The sequence below is a fragment of the Hipposideros armiger genome, unplaced genomic scaffold (assembly GCF_001890085.2).
Source record: "Hipposideros armiger isolate ML-2016 unplaced genomic scaffold, ASM189008v1 scaffold_406, whole genome shotgun sequence".
Classification (NCBI taxonomy): domain Eukaryota; kingdom Metazoa; phylum Chordata; class Mammalia; order Chiroptera; family Hipposideridae; genus Hipposideros; species Hipposideros armiger.
In genome coordinates this window covers 1,033,112-1,058,128 of record NW_017731756.1, presented here as the reverse complement: position 1 = coordinate 1,058,128, position 25,017 = coordinate 1,033,112, and the positions used below count along the sequence as shown (strand labels likewise).

Below are 25,017 nucleotides of genomic sequence, written 5' to 3'. Positions count from 1 at the left end.
TTAACCATCGCGCCACTCGGCCGGCCCAAAGACTACTTCTTAATAAGGTCTCTAATATAAGAAAATTCCAATTTTTTTCTTTCTTCTTTTTTGTTTTTTGAAAATCCCTTGCTTATGTTTGGGCATACACAGAATTTACTATGTACGTGCCTTGCACCAGGCACCATTGTAGGTGAACGGGATGGGCATGGGCTGTCTTTATGCTGCTGACATTATGGGTTGGAAGCCATTCTGCTCTCTGCTCTCTGGAGGTTCCTGTGGGCACTGGATTGGTGTCAATCCAGGACTGTATGAAGTGAAGGTTAGAAGGAAGGACATTTTCACAGATTAAAGAACGAAGAAAGCATGGATAATAATTTTGATGGTATAAAACAGGCATTGGAGCCTGATTAGTCTGTATTATGTATCTTGAAGTACTTCAGGATATGTTTAAATTTAGAAATGTCTTCTGCGTCTCTCAGTCAATGTGACTGGGATCCAGTAATGGGAAAGGTCAAATAAATTGGAAAAGCTTACAAATGATACCTAGTAAATATTCTGTTTTATAAGCACACATATGTGTATTCCTTCACCATTTTCTGGATGCAGGGCTAAGGACTTTTCTTTGACTTGCAAATTGCTGTTCTAGCTTAAACCGAAACCATAGTTTTATGATTTTTCATTTGTTTCTTTCAAGTGGAGTGAGAACTAAGAGAATTTCAAAAAAGTCTGAGTGAAGCACCTTCTAGATTTTAATTGCCCCTCAGTGTTTTATGTTTTTGTTCTCGCCAAATTTCACAGTTTTAAAACTGTCTTGTCTTTGGTGAGTTTTTCCTAAGCAGTCACTGTGGTTTACAACGGAGTGACCTTTTTTGCTCTCAAACTTTTTCAGTTTGCATAATATTTAATTGAAGTTTATATTTGCTGTTATACGAGGTTGGACAATTAAGTTTGCGAATTCATCCTAGAAAAAGTGCTACGTACCTCATTGCTGAATATCACTATGGTCACCTTCAAAGTACTCCCCTTGGGAAGCTACGCGCCAACGCCAGCGCTGAGTCCACCCTTCTAAGCAATTTTGGAACTTTTTCTGGAATGGCCATCAGAGCTGTCGTTGTATTACCCTTGATGTCCTGAAAATGTCATCAAAATGTCTTCCTTTCCATATTTCCTTTATCTTTGGTTAAAGAAAGAAGTCATTAGGGGCCAGATCAGGTGAGTAGGGAGGGTGTTCCAATACAGTTATTTGCTTACTGGCTAAAAACTCCCTCACAGACAGTGCCGTGTGAACTGGTGCATTATCGTGATACAAGAGCCATGAATTGTTGGTGAAAGGTTCAGGTTGTCTAATTTTTCACGCAGCCTTTTCAGCACTTCCAAGTAGTAAACTTGGTTAACTGTTTGTCCAGTTGATACAAAATTCATAATGAATAATCACTGTGATTTTAAAAAAGGTTAGCAACATTGTTGCAACAAGTTTGCCAACTAATTGCATAAACATGGTTGAGAATTAAGACAATGGATTCCTGGTAAGCACAGGCACTCCCCAGGTAGGACTTATAGCCTGGACCACAGTCCGTCAGGCTGCAGCCTTCTGTAGGGATAGATGTCTTATGGAGGAAGTGGAGTGTTGGCTAGTCCAGCTAGGCAGCTAGCTGGACACCAGTGTAGAGAGTGTCTGTGGTATCTGGAAGCAAATCAGTATGTTCTTTAGTTGTCGATAGTTGAGCAGCTTATGCTTGAGATTTTCTGTTTTAATAATTACTGAGTGCCTACTGTGTGCTCGGCACTTTGACATATATCGCCTTATAAAAAAGTCCCCATAATCCTGTGAAGTGGGTGACATAATTCCTACTTTGAGACCCTTAGAGATTGACATATAAACTAAGTGGCAAAGTCAGAGAACCAGGAGATGTTCTCAGGCTCCATTCCGCTACCCTTTCTCTTCTGCTCAGCTGTGTCTGGTGTTTTGTTTTTGTTGTTTGGTCCTGGATGTAATGAAGACTCAGAGTAAAAGGCCCAGTGCCTGGAAGCCTTCACTAAAAGTGGGACAGCTCACAGGACAGCAGACAACTGGTTGACTTGTGGTCCCTGTGATGATGAGGGGCAGACAATGGCCTGTGGAGACATGACAGATGAGTCACAGCAAAGTCCTTTTTAGACCTGTTTTCAAAAGCCCCCCCCGAGACTTACAACAGAGTTGTGTTTCAGTTTGTGGCAGTCAGTGTGTCATCTAAAGTTACTAGTCATTGAATGCCTGCTGTGTGCCAGGTGTTCACTGGGTGCCTACTGTGTGCCAGGGGTTGAGTCAGGTGACTTAAGTGTATCTCATCCATTTCTTACTACAGCTCAGCCCGGTAGCTAGTTACACAGTGGTGGTGGGAGCTGAGGCCCCGAGGTTTTCTTGCTCAAGGGCACACAATTAATAGGGGTACACTTGAAAGATAAACTTTGGACTGATTGGCTAACTGGCTTTTTGGTTAGAGGAGTCTTCTTACTCTATGAGTGACCCAGTGAAGTAGAGACCTAGGTCCCAAACTTAAGCAGCACCAATCCCTTGGATATAGTCTGCTCCATGGCTGCAGATGCTCTTCTGGTTTGAGGCTGCTGTCTTGTAAACCCAGGCAGTGATCCCAGAGCACTGTGGTCCTGAAGAAAGAGCATCGTATCAGTTATGGCTTTAAGGGCAAGTCACAGGCAGCCCTGTGCAGATGACATGGGAAGTCCATATGGAGTCCGAGTGGGCTGGGATGGCTCTCCAGGTGGCCCCCTTCTATCCTCAGAAATGTATACTCGTCCATCTATCCTTCTGCTCTGCCACCATATGGATCTCACCATTAGCCCCACCCACTGAGTCTCAAGATTGACACAGTGGCCTCAGGCGTCATATCCTCATGACAACATTCACAAGCAGAGAAAGGAGGTTTTTTTCCTCGTGTTTTCTCTCCAAGTTGGTGAGCAAACTGTGACTTGGCCACTCTCATACACTTCCCCTCATGTCTCAGGGGCCAGTGTTGCCTCTCAGGCTGGTGGCGGATCTTTTTAGCTTCAGCTGGGCCAGGGATTTGGGACAGGTGATTGGCTTCTCTTCCTGGGGCTGTGGTCCACTACCTTCCCTGTGCATGTTGCTGCAGACACGGAAGGTCCCTGGGCTTCCTGGAGTCCTGTGAGGAAGGAAGGCAAGGGGTGGGACTGGGTGGGTGGCTGAGAGTGGCACAGGGGTTGGGAGTCCCAGCAGAGGTAGTTTCAATCCTGAGTTCCTCACTTCCTCACCATGTGCCCCTGGGCACATGGTTTAGCTCTTCTGAGCCTCCTTATCAGTGAGTTAGGACTCCTAGCTGCTTTATTGGATAACTGAGGTAATGTCTGTGCAGTGCTTAGCACATATAACCCGCTGTTGTTTTAGCACCTATTACTAACACAAAAATCTCGAAATCTCATATCACCAATGAGGCACACTTCACAGGGCTCACCTTCTGCTAGTGGATTCATTTATATGGTATCCTAAATTAAGGATGTTTGTGGATGTGTGCATATGTGTGTGGATGTGTGTATGGCTATGTGTGTATGAATGTGTGTGAGTGTGGATGTATGTTTATTTGTGTATGTGTGTATGTGTGTGTGGCTGTAGCTATGTGTATGTATGTGTGTGTATGTGTGTTTGTGTGCATGGATGTGTGTATGTCTGTGTGTATGTGTGTATGTGTGTGTGTGATTGTGTATATATGTGTGTCTGTGTGTATGTCTGTGTGTATGTGGCTATGTGTATGTGTGTGTGATTGTGTGTATGTATGAGTATGTGTGTGTATGTGTGTGTGTGTATGTTTGTATGTATGTGTGTGTGTAGATGTGTGTGGATGTGTGTGTGTGTGGATGTGTGTGTGTAGATGCATGTGTATGTGTGTGTGGATGTATGTGTAATCTGATATCATGCTTTGCCTTTAGATTCACAGTCGGTCTGTGTTGTGACTGGATTGTTGAGAATTAATGGGCATCTAAGCCAAGTGCTTGAACCTGTTTGTTTCACCTTTTAAGTTGCTTCCAAGTTTTGTCTTTGTTATCTGATCCTTACAAGCTTCATTAATGTGAAAAAAGTTCAAACTGTAACCAGCTGGGGAGAATAGTCGTGCTCAGTTTCTGCTGCAGCTGGGTGGAGGCGCTCCAGAGAGCCAAGCACAGCTCCCTACTCTGTAGGACACAATAGCTTGTCCACAGCCACCTAGATCAGGCCACTCTGTGTGGTTGAGCCGAGCAGAATTGTGCCCAATTGTCCCTTCATTCCGGCTTTTGAGAGCCCACTTGCTTGCTGAAGCATGATGAAATTGGGTCTCAATTATGCAGTTGTTTCAAGGGTGTATTTCAGTTAAATCTGTAGTTAATCTCTGTTTTTTGCAGTTAACACCCCTTTTTTCCAGGTTCATTTTTGAAATAAAACATCAGAAGTGATTTAGTTAAGGAGAAATGCTCTTTATTGCATCACTTGAAGAGGCCAAGGTTACTTTTTATCAGATTTGCCTTGCTTGGAAGATCTTCAGATTAGATGAATTAGAAATGTATGCTTGGTGTGTATCCTACTGGAATTCTAATTAACCTTAAAAGATGAGGGTGTGAAACTGAAGGTGTTGGCAGTGGTGAATGGTTTAAAAATTGTGCTAGCACACTGTAATGTGGGGCTCCCTTTTTCCATTGAGTGAAGTTGAAATAAATAAGCATATAAAGTAGTAGCACCATTTGGATTTTACTCATCAGATTGCTGCCTTCTTCTTTAAATTTGACTTTGCCCCTTGATGGCTTCTGGCTATTTGGAGATGCCGTGGTCCTTTGGGAGATCTGAAAGAGCATCCAAGAGGGGTGGCTTGGTCATTGTTTGCCATATGTGTTTATGTTTTTAACTGATAATGATGGTTACCTGCAAACATGAAGATATTATATTTGCATTTCCGCATAATGGAATGTATGTGTAATGCTCATGTGAATTTATATGATTTAAATGACTTAGGATTCAGGTCAGTAGATGCGGTGAGAGACTAAAAACACGCCGGCACCAGGAATGAATGTAACGTTTTGGAGCTGAGAGCTCTGAGAACAGTAGGGTGAGTGCTGCACAGCCCTCAAATGGAGGGAGGCACCCAGGAACCCCAGGGGGTCACAGTAATGCTCTCACAGAGTAGTTCAAGAAATAGGAAAGTGACGCATTCTTATCCTCTGCTTCACTGAACACATATTTGAGTACCTACTGTGTACCTGGCACTACAGGAAGTACTTGAGAGAAAAATGATAGTGGTCGTTAGAAAATGACCCAGCAATTGCTTGCTACCTCCCAGCAAACGGAGCACCAAGCTCAGTTTTTAAAACAAGGTTGAAGCAGTCCTGGCAACAGTAGCAACTGTGCATTCTTTGGCAGTTAAACCCCTAAGCTTTCATGTCTTCTACACACAAAATTGAAGCACTGCCACTTTATCCCTGTTTTAGAAATTTCTACATAAGAAATGAGTATTTACTGTTTATGAATAAACCTTTGGACTCCTTCACTTTTGATAGCGATACTCCAAACCCGACATAACTTAAAAATTACACCTTCCCAAGCCTGGCTAATGTAATTATAGCCAGATGCGTTTGTGCACAATGAGGCATGCACGGTGTCACCAGTGTTGCGGGCACACAGCCTGTGCTAATTGAACATCCCCTAAAACATGACCAGTGTGACTCGCCTTTATCTACCAAGTTCATGATGCCTGTGGGTTAGTTTTGTCACTAGCAGTGATTGACTGGACCGAGTTTGTATATGCATGGGCCAAGTGAAAGGTAGGTGCTCCTAAAGAAAGGACAGCCCTCTGATTTTGCTGAGTGGTGGCACTCTTGTGCCTTCTATGGCTGAATTTGTGTTGGATGGTTCTTAAGGATTTGGGAATTCATCTGGTATCTCCGTCGGACAAACTAAGCTGTGGCATATGTTCTATGATAGCAGTTTTCCTGGAGTTAAGTTGTAACCCCAACATCTCAAATGAGGGGACAGATCTTGGATTCTGAGGAGGACTTGCACCCCTGTGTCTGACTTCACGGTGGAGAACCCACCTGGCAGATATTGGTAGCCTATTCAGCAATGGATTATAGTTCTTAAACTTTCCAGCCAGCCCTTCTCCGAAGACAGCTTGCCCTTTCCTGGCATGTGACACCTGGAGCTGTGTGCATGAGGGCCCAGGTGTTTGACGTATATTTTTTGCATTCCCAGGGCTGTGAAGGCTATCTATCTCAAATAGAGCTGCTGTAAAGAAATGGAGTGCCTCCTTGACCAGAGATAGTGCGTGACTCATAAAATGTTGAAACGGTGCCTGCCTAACTCAGATGACAAGACTGGGGTGGAGAGTACGAGCCACTAGAAGGCCTTCTGTTGAAAGCTGGGGCCACCTCCCCCCACCGCCCCCCCCAGTGCAGGCACGGCGTCCTCACTGAGGGCAAGAGCCCCTCGGTCCCAGCGTCAGCTGCTGACCCCCTGTTGCATTTGCCTCTTGTGAACCATAATTCTGTCTACGATCCCTTTACATAGTGATGTGCTTCTGTTTTCCCCAAACTTCAGCAATTTCTTGCATGTTTTAATTTTTGTATTATAGGAAATAGAATTTTTTCCCCCCCTTCAGCATATGTATTCTACACGGGGTTAATAGCAGTCTATGAAGTGTGGTTGATAATAATTGTAGCATTCCCTCTGTGTCTCCAAACTAATCAATGCATCAACTTTAATCAGCCAGCACCTGCAGTCAAGGGTACCAGTTTTCCACTTAATGCTTTATTTGCCACAAACAGCCTCCCGGGTTTAGACACTCTTCTGTAACCTCAGGCTGTCCATCAGGGTTGTTCATCTCTCCATCTGAACAACCCCTAAAAATACCCCTGACAGCCAGGCCCTCTGACTTCAAATGCCATTACCCCAGGACACCTACAGAGTTGGGTGGCTTCTGGGTTGGCGTGGGCAGCTTGCATTGTCCATAGTGAAGGGATCAGTCTACACTGGTTGGTGACCCAGTTCCCAGTTGACGATCCAGGTGAAAAGGTGTCAGTTTAACAACCCAACCCACCTAGGCCCACATCTTTGCACAGCCTCTTCTTTTGTCTCTTCCGTGAATTTTCTGATTCCATTTTTATTTCCTCAAGCTGTTTTCAGTGTTCTTTCTCCACCGTTCCCTTCTGTGGGCTGTGTGTTTTCCTGACAATTACTGCTTTGTTGGCCCTTTAAAACTTGGATCATCTGGCTTCCAGGAGGCAACAGTTAGTCATCTTGCCTCAGTTCTTCTTCCTCTAGCTTTCTCAGTGAATAACAGCGTTCTCCCCACCACACTGAGAATGACTCACAGAAGAGGTCTGAGTGCTCGGTACCCTTTTGGTATTTGCCCTTCTTCCCGAGTGCCCAGGGCCAGGCTAGGAGCTGATGCCCGGGGCAGCAAAGATCACCAGTCTGCTGCCTGACAGGTTCTCTACAGGTGCAGACAGAAATCTGTTGTGAATTTAGGGTGCGGGTCCCAGGAAGGAGGGGCAGCACTTGGGGGTGATAGTGAACCCTGAGAGAAGAGTTAATCTTCGAAGTCAGCAGTTCCCCAGAGAAAGCAAAACATCCATTTCCTAGGCTCAGGGGAACAGGACTCTTTAAGGCATCCATGGGAGGTCAAACCTGGAGAGAGATGGAGGGTTCAGAGTAGCCGTTGGGTCCGTGAGGAGCACGTCCATGCCAGTTAATTCAGCTCAGCAAGGCCGGGACCTCATCTTCTTCCGTGCCTGCCATGTGACCATGTGACTACCCCTGGGCTGTCCACATGTGCTCACAGTGAGGACAGACAGGGCATCCGGTCTATGCAGGGATAATGCCCCCTAAACGAGGACATACTCTTTCTGATTGCCCTGCTCTCACATGGCCTTCTCATTGCCAGTGGTTTTCATCTTTGGATGAACAGACACGTCTCGTGTCCACAGTGGGGAATGTTCCTGGCCGTGGCCATGGGGGGCACCTAGCAAGGTCATGCTACCCCAAGGGGTGGCTGCATGTAGCTGGCCGGCCGCTTTCCTCTTTAGGACTCGCAGGTTAGCACAGGCCTCCCCTGCTCTCACCAGAAGTCACAGAGGAACTTCCTGCCTTGTCAACTCCACCTCCCGGGCCCTGCCAGGTCTTTCTTGCATTCCTCGAGTCTCATGGGGTGCCTCAGGTGAGTTCCCAAAGGGCATGTCTGATTCCTTGCTCCAGCCTCCGCCAGTTCTGCCCCCTCTCCTGGGAAAGCTGCTGCCTGTTGGGTGCTATTTCCCAGCCTTGAGGGGTCCACTGTGTTCCTGGTCCCCTCTGGGTGGACTCTGGTGCCTTCAAACTGGGTAACCTGTGCAGTCCCATTTCTTTGCCAGCTGCCCCCTTTCCACCCATACCCTTTTTTGTGGTCTTATATTTTCTTCTTAAAAATTCACATGACATTATTGTAGAATATGATTCCTCTGATTTTCATAGAAAACCAAGTTGATTTCCCAAACCTGGAACCAAATGTGCTTCCCATGACTTCCCACAACCCTGGCCCACCCCAGCTCCTCTCCAGGGTTCCCCAGCTCATCAAGCATGGCTGTGGGGGGCTGAGCACCACTGAACCGAGAGGGGTGTGCTGGCTTACACAAGCAAGAGAGGACTGCTGCGCTGGATGGTTTCCCTGAAGACGAGCTGGCAGTCTTTCCCATAACCCAACAGTGACGTCACTGAAGGAAGGCCTTAGACGTGGCTTGTCCATGAACTTGTCCATTTCTCAGGAGCCTCACTTCCTCCTCTGGGTGAAGAGCTGCCTTTGCCCTAGTTACACCACGTGCCTCTTCCTTCTGGAGTGTGGTCAGGGTCAGACTGAAGTTTATTTTCTGATCGTTGGTTTTCAACTGGCCTTCTCTGCGAAGTATTTGGGGATTTTTGTTGAGTGAAGGAAGCACTGTGGGCTTGTCAATACATGTGGGGAAAGGTGGTCATCATTTGGGGAAGCTTTTCATTCTTTAAATGTAAGTGGGAAACATTCTGTCAAGCTGAGGAATTTTCAGGATGTCAGTTTTCAAGGTGACAGTTGTCATGTTGACAGGCACAGTGAAGGGTGTGTTACCGTGAGGTGTTAAGGACTCGGAAGTGGCATTCTGGTGGGTGGAGTGTGACCTGGCACAGAAGACAAAGAAGGGAAGAGTGTCAGTGGGGTGCTGATGTGCCTGGTAGGGTCACAGGGAACCCAAGTGTGGGAGCATACCACAGTGACTGCAAGATGCCCCAGGCAGTACCTGGTGATATACTTTATGCTAATGTTTGTGTTTATTTTAATGGTCCCTTCTAGCTATATCAAGTGGTACATTGGAAAAAACATGGCAGTTACATGAAGTTTAATTTGGAAGCAAATTTAAATAAAAGTGAGTCAGTTTAAAGAAACTCGTAAGTAAATACCGGGGTTGCCAAAAAAATGTATACAAGTGGACCCTTGGGTCACCGTTGCTCAAGCAGTAGTTCGCCGTAATCAGAAGTGTCTGGACGCTGATGGGAACCACTTGGAGCACCTCTTGTAATTGCAGAAGTCAGACGTGACTTCTATTCATCTTTTGTTATTGGTATATATTGAGCGTTACAATTTTAGTAGTTTTTCCCTTTCTTAAAGTGTGTGTACATGTTTTTGGCACCCTCTGTGTTATGAAGATGAGACACAGATGACTACGTTTGAATAGGAGCTGCCTGATGTCGTAGAATAAGCGGACTTTGTTTTCCTTGGGCACCTCGACGGATGCCTTTCAACCTCTTGTTTCCTGTGTGTCTGAGATGCGGGGCCTGAGCTGGGTGTGCTGAGGCTTTAGAAGATGGACGGGGTGGAGGGGGTGAATATGAGAAACAGGGGCAGCATTTTATGCTTGGAAGCCAACTTTGGGAAAAATTGATTTTTTGATCTTTCAAACCAAATAGCAAGTATGAGAAACTTAGCCTTTGGGATTTGTTTTGGGCTGAAAACATACATGGGGTTAAGAGAGACTGTATCTCCTGAGTCCTTATGCTTGCTGAGCTCAGGTGTCCACACTGGGCCATCCCCATGCCCATCTGCAGCTTGTGGTTCCACCTGGCACGGAGTCGCCGTCACACCTATCTGAACCAGTCAGGCACCAGGCTAGTACCTGAACTTGGCAAAGCATGACCTCAACAGAACAGTGATGCAAAGGTTCAGAATCAAGAGGCGGGAACTGGTAAAGGAAATGGTCAAAGTTGGCCCTCCCACAACCCTTTGTCCTTCGGGCTCGAATGCTCTGGGGTAGAGGTGAGACAGGTGAACTCTGAGGGTGGGTAATGCCGAGTGCTCATCTCAGGACAGTGGCTCCATACTCTGGTTTCCAGTCTAAGAAACCCAAAGTGGTCTCTGAGGTCATGGCAGGGCTGTTGGGGTAAGCTGATAGCAGAATACTGAGCTATAAGGGCCTGACCTGGTATTGACATCTTTTGGGGCTTGGGGTCATCATTAATTTTCCTTCACCAGTTTTATAATTACTATCTCTTGGAAGGGACCGTTAACTCCTTCCATTCTACTTTTGAGACAGCACCAAGCCCAGCCCCTACTACATTGGGCTGGGTCCCTCCTGGCCGCATTCCCTGCCAGGCTGCCTGTACCCATGGCCTGGGTAATCGTCCTAAAACACTGTTTGGTTGTCACAGCCCCCATTAACTTTTCCTTTGGGACAGGTTCTCGGTCCCACGGTCTTGTTCTCACCTGATCCACAGCCATACGGCCCTGTAAAGCACGTCTGCTCTTTCATTCATGCAGAGTGAGTTCTTTCTTATCGTTTGCTCTTTGCTTACATAAGGCCCATCACCTTCGTCACCACTGATCAAATGTATGTCCATCTCCAGGCCAGAAGGGATTGGCACAAAATATTCAATGTGATGAAAAGCGAGGACATACACCCAAGGGTACTTTACCCAGCAAGGCTATCATTTAAAATCGAAGGACAGATGAAGAGCTTCCCAAACAAGAAAAAGCTAAAGGAGTTTATCATCACGAAACCAGTATTACAAGGAATGTTAAAATGGCTTCTTTAAGATGGGAAAAAAAAGATCAAAATAATGAATAATAATTCATAATAATGATAAATAAATTGTGAATAATAATGACAATAGCTACATATCTATCAACAATTATTTTCAATATAAATGGATTAAATGCTCAAATCGGAAGACATAAGAGGGCTGAATAGATAAGAAAACAAAGCCCTTACAAAGGATGCCTATAAGAGACTCACTTCAAATTGAAAGACACACACAGATGGAAAGTAAAGGATGGAAAAAGTTATTTCATGAAAATGGAAATGAAAGAAACAAAAAAACCTGGGGTAGCAATACTTATATCAGACAAAATAGACTGTAAAACAAAGGCTATAACAAGAGATAAAGAAGAAACCCAAACGCTACTTCAAGGGGACATGTGCATCCATATGTTCATTGCAGCATTGTTTACAATGGCCAAGGCATGGAGGCAGCCAGAGTGTCCATTTCCATTGATCAATGAATGGATAAAGAAGTGATATATATATATATATGAATATTGCTTGGCCATGGAAAGGAATGGGTTCTTGCCATCTGCAGCGGCATGGATGGACCTGGAGGGAATTGTGCTGAATGGAGTGTCAGACAGAGAAAGACAGATGCAATGTGATTTCACTTATATGTGGAATCTAAAGAACAAAATAAACAAACAAAACAGAAACAAACTCATAGATACAGAAAACATTTTGATGGTTGCCAGATTGGAGGGAGGCTTGGGGGTGTGGGTGAAAAAAGGGGAAGGGATTAAGAAGTTCAAATTGATTGTTACAAAATACTTATGGGGATGTAGGGTACAGCATAAAGAATATAGTCAATAATATTTTAATAACTATGTATAGTGCCAGATGGGTACTAGTCAGGGGGATCACTTCTTAAATTATATAAATGTCTAACCGCTATGCTGTACCCTGAAATTAATATAAAATAATATTGACTGTCAACTGTAATTGAAAAAAATAAAAAAGGTATGTCCATCCCTCAAGGACAGATGCCTCCCTCCTCTGTTCCTGGGATGCTGTGGAGATGCCTGTGATGACAGTCTGTGTCGTACTTCCTTACACACCCTTACCCCACCAGGCTGTTCTCGGGGCTGTCCTGTACTTACTGCTCTTTATCTCCCGGCACTGACCATGCACTGCTGAACGGCCCTTTGCACCACTCCAAGGCATGCTTTTCTACATTCTTATGTCTAGAGCACCTCTCTAGAATTTACTCCCTGATTGTTTTCCGGGTGTTGAATTTTTTTGACCCATGCAGGATTGGAAGTTCATTAGGGTCAGGACCACACCTTCCATGAGTCTGTACCTTCCGTGTAGGAGCAGGGCTCCTGTGGCCGTATTGGTATTGGGTAGTTGGTTCGTGAGTGCTCGGGAGCGCAGTGGTAAATGGTGGAAAAAGCAGGAACAGATGAGCCGTGGAGGGCTGTGGAGGGCCGTGCGCAGGCCAGAGCCCCGTGGCCCAAATGCCTGGGTACACGTGCCTCTTGTCACACATCCTGGTGCTGTGCCCTCTGGCCAGCCACTGGGCACATGTTGTGACCCCGTGCTGCAGTGTTCTCATCTGCAAGATGGGACCTGGGAAGAGCAATCCAGCACCTCTAAGCACTGCAGACTGAATGAGTTTATACCTAAAAGGTGCCGAGACAAGTACTGGCTGAATAGTAAGCATTTAATAAATGTGGGCTGTCTTGACTATTACTCTTCTTGAGCTTTAGTCTTTCTTAACAACAAGTGTTAGAATGGATGACCCTCAACAAAGTCAGGCTGGGGCCCCAAGGAAGGACGTGGGGGCATGGATTGGGGGACCCTGCAGAATTTACATCTGAGTATCTTTTTCTTTGCAATTCTTCCTTCCCCAAATTTTGGATATTCCTTTTGTCTAGTTCTGTTATCAGCTACCGGTGCCAGATATTTTATGGTGTTCAAGGTAGAGTAACGTTTTTGTTGGGTTCCACCTCTCCCATTCCTACCACCACCACCCACATGCTCCCACAGACCCCAGCCCTGGGAAGCGGGGAGTGTATGAGGCCATGATCACCCAGAGGAGTTGTGAGAGGTGTGGGCTCTGTCCTCAGCTCTAGGCCGGCCAGGCATGTCTCCACGGGAGCTTGATTTGTGGCCTTTTAAGGGTCACGTGACATTGGCTTCTAGCCTGTCTGAGTGCAGTGGAAGACCCAGTGCCCGCCTCCCAGCATCTTAGGAGCTCTTGGGCAGCTCTACATTGTCTCAAGACTCCTATGGCTCAGGTTCTCCGATGCCATAGAATTACTTCACTTACTGCAGTCCTGCTGGGAGCTCGCCAGAGAATCTTCCAAAAGGCATTGACTCAAATCTTTACTGAGGGCTCTCGGCCCTAAAGATGCTTCATGCAACCTCACAGCCAGCCCACACAGTCCTTGGACACCACCACCCTTTCCATCAGTGTCTTCCTCTGCCACAGGGCCCCTAGTCCAGGGAGCCCTCTGCTCTGGCTGCTCCACCCCTGCCTGCTCCCTCCCCTCTCCCCTCCTGTGCCCTCCTCTTTTCTTTCCTCTCCTCCCTTTCTCACTCTTCTATCCCATTTTCAAAGTTCTGTCAGTAAACGCATCCAGCAGTTAACTCTTTGTCTTCCTTTCTCCTCCTGAAGGATCCCTGGAGCCTCATCTTACAACACAGTGGCCTCGCAGGCTCTCTCCTAAGTCCAGGCTCTCACCCCCTCACCGCTGTTCAAACAAGCTCTTTCCCTCTCTGTGTCTATTCCTTTTCCCCCTCTTGGTGATTCTGGAGTGAGTCAGAGAATATTTTTTCTTTGTGCATAAGAGAGGTGTTGGCTGGTACCTTCCTAGAGATGTCTGGAAGAAATGGCCAAAATGCTTGTTTCTTGGAATTACAACCATAACTTGCTACTGAGTGGTGTGTTAGAGGGAGATAAGTATGGAGTGAGGGTGCCGCCCTCTATCAGAGAGCATATCAGGGAACCTGGAACGCTTTTATGGACAATGTTGGATTTGTGCATTGACAACTAGCTTTAGCGTCACTAGGGCCAAATGAAGGCAAGTTGTTGAGAAGTCAGTTCAATGTGCTGCTTGCACAGTAAAGACACACTACATCTGTGTATATTTATTATTTTCCATCTGCTGCTTTGTAAACAGATCTGATAAGAAGCTAACACTTGAGTGAATTATCCTGCAGCACTAAATGGAGCTCTAAACATAGCCCTATAAGTTGTCCAAAAAAGATACCTCGTCAATTATTCAAGTGGGACTAATCAAGGTTGCATAGCTTGTCGTTGAGTCCCAGTTCTTTCAAAAATGATCTATTTGTTAATTGTCCATCAGGTGACCTTTCTAATTATATTTTTCTGCTCCTAGGTCTTAGGACACTTGGTTTAGTAATGAGTGTCTCTTGTCAGCATGTGGAAGTTAATCGTCTGTTGTTTAGGTAAAATGTCCTGAATTTGAGCCTGACCTGTTCATTTTTCACTCAATAACTAATATACTTCAATATATGTAAGTCCATTTATATGTATACATATATAGTAACATAGACATATACATATACGTTCATAATTTTTACAAATCATGCATTTACAATTATTGAATCGACAATCCATCCTTTTGAATGAGAGCTGATCTTTAGGTTTGCTTGAGGTCATTTGACCCCTCAAAACATATTGTGTAATAAAAACGGTTGTCTAAGTGGTTTGTTATGTGGTTATGGTGGGAGTCAAGTTGAGGAAAGGGCCCCTCCATGCTGCGTGGTCTGTCTGGTCCTCTCAGATCCTTTTGTGTGTCCTCCTGGCCCCCTGCCATGTGTTGTCCTGAGGGTGGAATCCTGGCTGTATCACATGCTTGCTGTAGGACTTGGGCAAGTTACTTACCTTCCAGAGTATCCATTTCTGGTCCTGTCATCTGTGAAGAACATGTGATGGGATGGACAGTGACTTGTGCACTGTGCCCAGGCTGAGGTCAGAGGGCCATCAATAGGAGTGTCACTAAGCCAGAAGTCACTTGGAAGCCAGAATAGTGTGGGTTCCTTAAAAGATAGCTTGTCTTTTTGGACACAGTGGTAAGATGCTGTGGCTTAAACTGTGTACAAATTTCTGCACGTGCAGGCTGGCACTTTGGAGACATGAAAGAAGGGCTGAGTAATTAGCTCTGGGGAATAGATTGCTGACTGAGGCCATTTTGATGAGTAATAGACCCTATTAGATCTCAGTAAAATACTTGATGATGTATAATTAAAGATGGCATTAGTCAAGCAGAAACCACAGCATTTAAAAATGTGAAAGGGATAATTTCTAATGCTGAAACGTACATTCATGGCTTAAGAAGCAGGACATAATGTGGGTGTATTTGAATCATGAAGTTATTGACTTGGTTATAGACAGGCTGCTTGTTTGGCAGGACAGCTGGGGTCCTTTTCAGTCTCAGATATTTGTAGTGACAGCGGCCATGGTGTTTAAAAAAATATATTTTAGGTGAATTAATAGCTTGTGGAACAGTTCTAGTTGGTGATTTTACCACAAAAAGAAGTCCTGGGTTTTGTTCTTGATGGAGTAGGCAGAGGCCAGGTTAACGTTGGCTTTGTCTGTAGAGTTCCCCTGTCGGCACTTTCTAGGTTTCAGACCTAAAGTCCTTCCTTCCTCTTTCCCTTCTCTCATTTATTCGTTTGTTGTTTCCTTCACCCAGAAGCTTTGCTGGAGCATCTTGTGCAGGCCAGGCACCGTTCTAGGCTCTGGGGAGAGCGTGGCGAGCCCAGCCAAGCTCTCCCCAAGGAGCTCATGCCCCACTGCACAGAAAACGCAGGCATTTGTGACCTGGGAGCGAGCAGCAGCACATGGCCCTTGGCCGCCATACACAGCGGGCACCCAGCTGACTTCATTTAAAACTTCTCTAGCCAGACGTTGAGAACGTCCTCTGTCCCTGCCAGTATTGGCGTTCTAACAGATGCTTTGGCTCCGAGCTGAGATGTCTCTGGCTTGGCTTGAGCTCCTTTACTCTGTTTAATCAAGAGTCAAGTGTCTGGCAGACAACTTCAGTTATTAATAACTCTGCTATTAATATTAATATTGACAGTCATTTGCACTTCTAAACCTCTTTTGATCTCAAAGGTTACCACAGCATTTCATAAAGCACAGATGAATGGTTTCAAAGGATGGCGCAGGGCCGTCTCCTGCAGAGGACAACTGGTATGCCCGGTGGTGCAGAGAGAGGAGAAGCTTTGGAGTTCACTTGGTCAACTGAGCAAGTGCTCGTAAGCTGACCTGTGCCAGTCTGTCTGTCTCTGTGCCAGATGTGCTCCTGGACCTGGGTTCCTGTCACCTGCAGTCTGGGGGGAGGAGGGCTACCCATCACATCACAGGTGTCCATGCGGCATCTGTGTGTGTTGGGCGCAGCTCAATGTGTTGGTGACATTGCAGAGAGCAAGACAAAGTCTCTGACCTCCTAGAACTTACATTGACATAATTGACATTAGTCAATATGATGGGGATGCTGTCAAGAGACTGTGAATAGAATGCCAGTTGAAAAATTTCCGATACAATGGAGATGTTTTGTAATGCATGTATTTTTATACTCTAATTGGATTTAGTAGTTATTTTTAAAAAAAATCAGTGAGTTCTCTTTGCAGTCGATAGGTGATATTTTTATCCCATTGCGAGATTGAAATCATCCTTTAAAATATTGCAGCTGTGTTCCTGTATTAATGCAGAAGTTCTAGACTTGGGCTGCATGTGAAATCCCCTAGGGAACTTGCCCAAACACCGAAGCATGGTTCCAGCCCAGAGGTCCCGATGTGATGGGTCTGGGTACAGCCTGGCGTTGGCTTGTCAGAGGTCCCCAGGTGATGCTAATGCCGAGATTGAGCAGTACTGATCTAAACCACAGGAGGCCTGGAAAGTTTGGTGGAGTAGAGAAAATGTCCTAGCAGCCCAATTTCCACTTTCAGAGACGTTTAAAGGGTTGTGAGAGTGAAAGTGTGAGAATCCTGCCAGATCTGGGCCAGGAAGGATGAGTAGAATCTGGCCAGGTGAAGGGGGAGGAAAAGAATGTTCCAGCAGAGGGAATAGCCGGCGTGGAGGCCTAAAGTCCCAAGGTCTTTGGAGCAAACATGGAACTGACAGGAAGTGACTGGGGTCCCAGTGAGGGGCCATGAGACCAGCTTGAGATAAGTTGGAGGGCCAGGCGGGAGCAGATGGTACAGACCATGTTAAGGATTTGAATCTTTTACCTGATGGCAGTCGGAGCCATGTTATTTATGAGCCTGGCACTATTCTGCTCATTAATGCACTTAAAAAATAATTCCTTAAAAAATAATTTCATGTAAAAACAACAAATTCAACCCATTAGTTTACTTAGTCCTTATAACAACTCGGTGAGATAGGTACTGTGATTACCCCATTTTGTAGATTGGGAAAGTGAGGCCCAGAAAAGTCGAGGAGCTTGTCACACAGCTGCTGGGCGGTGGAGCTGAGATTGAAGCCCAGACTGACTCTGGTTTTTGCTCTGGGCTCCGCATTTTTGTGGGATTGGTGCCAGGAGCCTTATCTCACAGAGCAGGAAACCAGGGTGTGAGCTGGGATTCGAATTCAGTTCTGATTGCCTCGAAGTTCCCATTATTTCCTCCTTACCAGACTGCCAAAGCTGGGGGAGAAATTAAACTATTTTGCTATCTTTGGTCATATTTGAAAAAGTACACGTATAGAGATGCAAGTCAGTGGGAGAGGTTCCTAGCTGGATATAAAGACTGTATAAAAAAGAGGAGCTGATGGGGGAAGGGATGAGCAGAGGAAGACTCTTTCTATCTTTTCCGTTGCTGAACTGCTGATGACAGTTGGCCCTGCTCTTGGAGCTGAATGCAGAGAGAAGCTTTCAAAGGTAACCTTGTGTCATTGCACAGAAGCCAATAGGACACAGGATGTAGAGATGTACTTGCCCTGCATTTGGGGAGGTGGGATCCTTGGGTTCTTCTTATGTTTGAAGGGTTCTCGATTCATATGGTGAAATGGACATTATGGAAAATGTTGTGCAGTGAACCAGGATACTCTGAAGTGTTGATGCTGGCTTTTTGTGGAAACTTTTCTTACATGTGTAGCCTCTCCCTGCCATCTGAGTCGCCTCTCTGGATTGAATGTTAAAGTCAGGCCCAGATGTTTGTGGGGCTCCACAGTTGTGGCCATGGAGACAGACTGAATACAGAATTTTTTACCCCTGGACAGCTGCGCTTACATGTCTCACAAACATGTGCAAAAAGCTAATGGATTAACGTGTTCAAATAAAGTCTTTTGATGGCTTGAATGCTGAATTTTATACTCCAAAGCAGCACTGCCTGTGGAAATAGAATGTGAGCCACATGCATAATTTAAAATTTTCTAGTGGCCACATTACAAAAGGTAAAAAGTGACAGATCAAATTAGTTTTAATAATATATTTTATTTAACTCACTATATCCAAAATATTAGCATGCAAACATTAATCACTACAAAATTATTAATGAGAGGTTTTGCATTCTTTTTTCCATGCTCAGTCTGAACCCTGGTGTGTATTTCACACTCACAGTACATCTCAATTTCGTTCTCCCCATTTCAAGTTTGCAGTAGCCACCAGTGTGGCTGGTGGCAATGTGTCAGGTGGGGTTGAATGGATTAGAACACCTCAGATACTGTGATAAAGGTTCTGATGCTAACATCTTTTTATGACCCTAACAGATTTTTATCCACATAATGTACTTTCAGGGGTTTATAGGCAACAACAAGAAGTTTGCTCTGAATTCTGAATTGTCATTGTGATAGAATCTGCAAACAACTGTGGCAATTTTTGGTTTGATCTTATAATAACAGCCTGGAGGGTTTATAACAGGAACACACTGAGAAATTGGTCTGAAACCCAGAATGTGCATATTTTTCATCCCCAACTGACGATTTAAATTTTCCAATGGGAAGTTATTACTTCTCTGACAAATTTCCTCATCAGCAATCTCTTTTCAGTGGTCCTGATGGACATGGAATCTAATGTTTTTTTGTTTTTTTTTATCCCAGCCCCTTTTTGGAGGGAATGAAATTCAGTATTTGGATTCACATTCTTTCATAGGAAGAATGCTCAGAAGTGAGTGATTACAGCACTGTCACCTGCCAGGTTGTCCATTTTCTGATGTGACAGGCAGTACCGTAAGGGGAGGGGGGTATTTCCCCCTTTGTCATCGTGTTATATCTTCATGGTTTTGGGGAATGTGTGTGAGGGTGGTCTGCACTTTCCCTGGTGCATTTGTCAGATCCTTCATACAATGCTCTTATTAGCTGACACATATGGTGCATTGAGTAAGTAATCCTGGGCTTATGTTTCAAGTGAGGAACAAGTGTTTCCTGGGGGCCTGACATGCCTACTGTGACATTACAGTGCTTATAAGGAAAGCTAATTTAATGAAAAGAGCAGTGTGTTTGAAAGTTCGCTACATAGAAATCGGACTTTTGCCTGTTATTGTTTATGTTGTATGTTATCAGTTATTTCAGGCTGTGGGGATTATTATTCTTTTTAAATGGCATTATTTAATAAAGAGTTAGAATTTCATTAGAAATACAAGTAACAGGCTCTGGCTGGAGTGGGCATGTGTAGGTACCTGGGGTGTCCCCTAGTGCCTCTTTAGGCTGGTCACCGTCCCTAATATAGCTGCCTCTCCATGTCGCATTACTCACAGCAAATCACCTTGTCTTTCAAACTTGAAGAGTTACTTTGTACTCCCCTTCCCTCCAACAAAGGCCCTGGGAACCCTGTTTAAAGCTTTAATCTCTGGGGTGAGGACCCCCCCCCCCCCCCCCCCCCCCCATAAAGATAGCACTCAAACCTGAAGTCATTGGTGTGATGAAGCAGCTGAGTTTGAGACCCTCTTGGAAGCAGGTTCTGATGGGCAGAAACAGACCTCATCCACAGACAGTAACTGAAGCTTTTGTTGGGAAGCCTGTTCTTAGCAGAGCGAAACACAGCATTGAGGCTAATACTTCATTATAAGAGAGGTAACATCAGTTGAAACCTGTGTTAGCCCTAAACCCTGCCCGTGAGTGAGGCCAACAAGCACATTCCTTTCTGATAAAAGAAATTAAATCCATCCTGGATGGTAATGTGGGCGTTTAAGAGGTAATCGAGAACCCATTACTGAGAAAAAGAGAAATTGTATGTTTTTCTCCACCTTCTTAGTGATTTTTAAATTTCTTATTTTTATATAACAATTTGTAGTTTTGTTGAGGGCTGGAAAGGCAGCGATGCTGATTTTGCCTAAAATTTGGACAGATTGGCTCTGCTGAGATGGAAATAATGAGAATGTTAAAAGGGCAGAAAATTAACAGTGATTCGCCGAAAGAAATATTAAAGTCACGAGTAGATGAACACTAGACTTGGCCCAGAATGATAATGCTTGGTTAGCTGACTCTCCTGCTCCCGCAGACTAGGCCAGCTGATGCTGTGTCTGTGTGTACAGAGGCCACTGCGATGGCTGGGCATGGCAGAGTAAAAAGTGACCCAAGTGCCTCCTTCTGATCCACTGGGAATGAATCATGACTCGCCCCCAAAGAGGATGTACTTCTCACTGCGTATTTTGCTCTGGCTGAGCTGGGACTTTCCTGCAGACTTGCTCCCGCAGTGCCCCCTGCGGATGGGACACTTGCAGTTGGGACCCACTACATCATTTGTGGGGCCCAGTGCAGCATGATATTCGGGGCCCCTTTTATTAGGAGCTTTATGACGCGGCTGCAGAGCAGGCGAAGCGGCCCAATCCATGACTCCTGTGATTCCGGTGCAGACCTGCAGACCCGAACCTGCTGTGTGGACACATCAAAGAATGGATGCCGCTCCCTGCTGTGGTTCCCACACTTTTATCTCATGGGTTTAACATCTTGTCTTGGTTAGGGTTCAGAATGTCTGCCCTGCATAGGGTGTGCCACGCTGCTTGCTGGTGTGGGTCCCACGTGGTGCTTTTCATTGTTGCTGAGCTTATGTGGGTGACCAGATTGATCCAAAGTTGTGAACTGCAGGGGATCAAGGGAGGGAGCACTCCACACTTTCCCGACAGGGAGGATTGGGTGCTGTCCTGGTGGCGGTGGCTGTGGGGATGATTTGGCGAAGGTGGTATAGATGAAGTGGAGACCATTGCCACAGCAACTTGCCCTCCAGTAATGAAGCAGAGGCCTTGCTGGGCAGGGCTCCAAGGGTGGGACCATCAGCCGTTCTTGAGGGACAGAGACTTGAAGGCCCCCTCAGCCGGCTTGAGTTCTTCATTGGTGGGAAACCAGGGCTTGATCTCGAAGTTAGAATTGGCTCTAGGTCATGGCCAGACAGCTGAGCTCAAGGTAGTAGGCTCCAGGGAGACACTTTCTCTTTGTATTAGCTCTCCTGGCTTATGGATGAATATTTTGGCTGTGTAGTTGAGCTGTCCAGTGTTTGGATAGGGCCAGCATGGAGTCAGGCTTAGCTGTCTTGGCCACTGGGCCAAATGTCAGGACGTTGCAGGATTTAGGAGTACGGGAGGAGCACAGAGCTGGGCTGACTTGCAGGCTCATCTCTCCCACCCGCCAGCTATGTGACCTGGGAGTGAAGTACAGCCTCACCGGGCCTCTTTCCTTTCTGCCCAGTGGGAGCGTGAAGCTTCGTGGGATGGGTGGCTGGATAAGGATTAGGTCCCGTACATTGCCCGTCACAAGGTGCTTAATGCATACAGCGTGTCAGTAAGTACTGCCCCTGCTTGTTGGGCTAAAGCCTCAAGATTTGGAGGGAATGTGTGGGTGCTGGTTCAGGATTCTGCTGGCTGGCAGAGATGGGAGTGGCAGAAAGACGCCTCTTGTTTTCCCCCTGCAAATGCCTCTGCTCTAAAGTAGACTTCAGAGAGGCCGAGTGCATGTGCCTGGAGCTCGCCTTCTATGTGTGCCTGGGGACAGCCTGCCTTCTGTGAACGTGGACCATGTCAGCTCAGCTGTTAAAATCCCTGCGAGGAACTGGTGTCAATAAAACCACTGCAGGAAGTCACTGACAACTTACAAGCACTCATGAGCCAGGGCCGCGCTCACTGTCCCTCCTGGTGGCTCTCCTAGCCTTTAACATGAGAGGAATGGTTAGGTCCTTGACTAGGTACTTCTTAATTTTGGTGCCCACAGACTGCAGACTATACTAGAAAAAGCAGCCTCTTCCTTTCACTTGCTGGTGGGAGCCTCTTGGCTGCCATCTTTTAAGATGGCTGAAGTTGTTACCTGTCTTAGAGATTTATAGCATTTCTTGGATTAAGAGGCTCCTTTGATGTGGAGGGAAAAAGCCCAAGAATTTATAGTGATGGAGAGCCGGGGCTTGATGCACAGGTTCCACCAAATAGGCTGATGTGGAGTATAGTGTAGCGGTGAGCTTTTCCGCTTGGTATCCTGGGTACATCGTGAGGGCCCACAGAAGCTGAGGGCCCAGCTCACCCTGAACGTATAGGCAGCTTCGGCGCCAACACAAAGTTATATTTGGTGTGTGACGCGTTGACTGTAGGGCGCTGTTTTTGGTTTGTTCTCTAATGACACAGGTGATTACACTGTTGGGAGAACAGAAGTTGTAAGTGGACTTGTAAAGGCCATTGGAGGGCAGACGGGGCTCTTCCTAGATTCACAAAGAACAGATGTTCCGCAGCTTGGAAATTTTGTGGTTCCATAGCTGGTAACTGATATCACAGTTCTGTCAGATACACAGTCAGCAGCTGAGTGTAGGAAGGAAACATCTTAGTAATTGCTCCACTTTCTTCCTAAACAATGTGTTTTCCGTGATCTCTCTGGTCTATTACTGACTATTTGTGGTTGGACCAAGTCTGAATGAAAGAATGCACTTAGATTTTGATAGATGGGCTAGGACTGATTTCAATTTTGTGATCTGGATGTGTTACTTCTCAATGTCTTTCCTATCCCCCTGCACCCTCCCTGGGCCTTTAATTCATTCCGTACAATGCGATTCTATATGATCCTTATGTTTATACATTTGCCTCTAGAGTGACCCTAACTGGCTGGGGGTGGGTGAGGGGCTCACTGTTCTCCCACTGGTGTTGAATCCTCAAGGAATTCTTGGTCTGAGACAACTCTTTTATTTTTTTCCTGTGGACTCTATGGCCAAACCTGACTGTTTCCCAATTTCCTGCTACTGTTCATTCTTCTGCCTTCCCAGCTTCCTTTTCCAGGACCTTCCCAGACCGTGGTGTGCAGGGAAAGTTTTCAAAACCAGATCTCTGGCAGGGAAAAAAAAACCCACACTGATTTGTAGTATTTGCCAATTTTCAAGGTGTAGTTATTCCCATCATGGTCAGTTTCAAGCTACCAATGTGATGTCCACTGGTTTGCAAAACCTCAGAAAGTGTAACAGTCAGTCCTTGAGCTGATAGAAGCTGGCTCCAGCGCCTCGCTGTGCCCAGACATAGGTTTCTGACTTTTCCTCCCCAACCCCTGTTTCTAACTGATGCTGTAAGCTACTTTCAGGTTTAAAGGGGTGGACTGATGATGGTCGCTATACCACACTGGACCATTGCCGATGAAAATAACAAGGAATGGGGAGGCTGTAATTGTTTTCCTTTGCAAAGCCTCTGAGTCAGATCTTCACAGGAATATACATGAGGATGGCCAGTTTCCTCCGGGATCATTTTCCGTTCCTGTTGGCAATGGGTCTGGACAGAACTTCATGTTTCCCTCCTAGGGCTGGGTTCTCCTGGAGTTCCCCTCCTCTCTTTTGATAAGGACAACATGGCTTTAGGTCATCAGCGGCTTGCCCTATCCAAATAAAACCATCATCCATAAAAGCTGAGGGAAGACGGTGCCAATCCCACTACCAGATCTTTGCCACATGGATCAAGAAGGTTTATTTTCATCTGGGAAGAAAGAATGACCATGAGTGTAGACTGTCTGGGGCTACCCCAAGCATTTCCCCACTCCTTCCTGCCTCACATAGGAAGTGTTGGCAGGAATGAGGGTGGGGTGCTCAGTGCACCTCATTGCCACTGCAATAAGGAAAACGAGGCTCAAATGAAGGGGCGTAAGAAAAGGCCTTAAAACATGGTTTGGCCAGAACACTACCTCCTCCACTCTTTACTTACTGTCTAAGGCTGTTTTCCTGTTACAGAGGCAGAGTTGACTAGTTGTGACAGAGACATAGGGCTTGCAAAACATGGACTGTTTGCTCCCTGGCCTTGGACAGAAAACATTGCTGACCTGCCTTAAAGAAGCCATCCTGCAGACCGTGCCGCCACTGGGATGAAAACCTCAGTCACACTTAGAGCCTGTCTGGCAGGTCTCTCTCACCCCAGTGACGCTGCAGGGTATGAGTGTTTTCACTTTCTAGACTTCCCCCTCAGATTCTTTCTGTTTTAGGTACACATGAATTCTCACTTGGCATGAGTGAGACAAACACGTTTATTTTAGTAAATGTCAGTATATCTGTGACTGCATAGACATTCAGTGTTTTCATGTGTCCCCTTGGGTGGGCACCTGTGCCGTATTGCTTGAGAAATGGACAGTGACTAATTTTATGTTTTAGGTACCTGACTGTAGCTCTTATCTCCCTTTCCTATTCTTTTTCCACTATTGGGTTACTCATTTTCCCTTTCTCCCCAGTTCCCTGCTTATTCTGTAGATAAATACTCTTAAAAGCTGCATAGGCAAGGCCAAGGGCCACTCAGAGTGAAGACCAGGCACAAAGAAGTGGTATGAATGCCTTTATACGGTTGTCTTTGCCCTTTAATTTAACATTAAGTTCTAAAGTTAAAGGAAAATTCACCCTTTTCCTATTATATTGAGTTCATTTATATTGTTACATCTTTCTCTACTGAGACGTAATTGTCACCCTTGCTGAGCCTTAGCAGAGTCAGTAAGAAGAGATTATTCAGGAAAAAAATTATTCAGAGTAATTAGTTTGAGGGAATTCCAGTGGGGGAAGTGAAGGAGACAAGCCCTGAGCAGAAAGAATTTAGGGAACAGGAAATATAGAAAAAAAA

The 25,017-nt window shown here is 45.6% G+C and overlaps 1 protein-coding gene across 3 annotated transcripts in view; it reads left to right on the top strand.

Annotated features, from left to right (window-relative positions):
* The window catches only part of SH3RF3 (SH3 domain containing ring finger 3), a 382,241-nt gene that overhangs the window by 6,855 nt on the left and 350,369 nt on the right, over positions 1-25,017 (top strand). Inside the window, exon 1 of one of the 3 annotated variants that reach the window (XM_019663840.1) lies at positions 16,155-16,284. The exons of the other annotated variants lie outside the window; for them this stretch is intronic. Within the exon in view, the coding sequence (XP_019519385.1) occupies positions 16,186-16,284 (99 nt within the window). The 5' untranslated portion in view covers positions 16,155-16,185. Of the gene's footprint in view, positions 1-16,154; positions 16,285-25,017 lie in introns of those variants that run through there. 3 annotated transcript variants of the gene reach the window in all.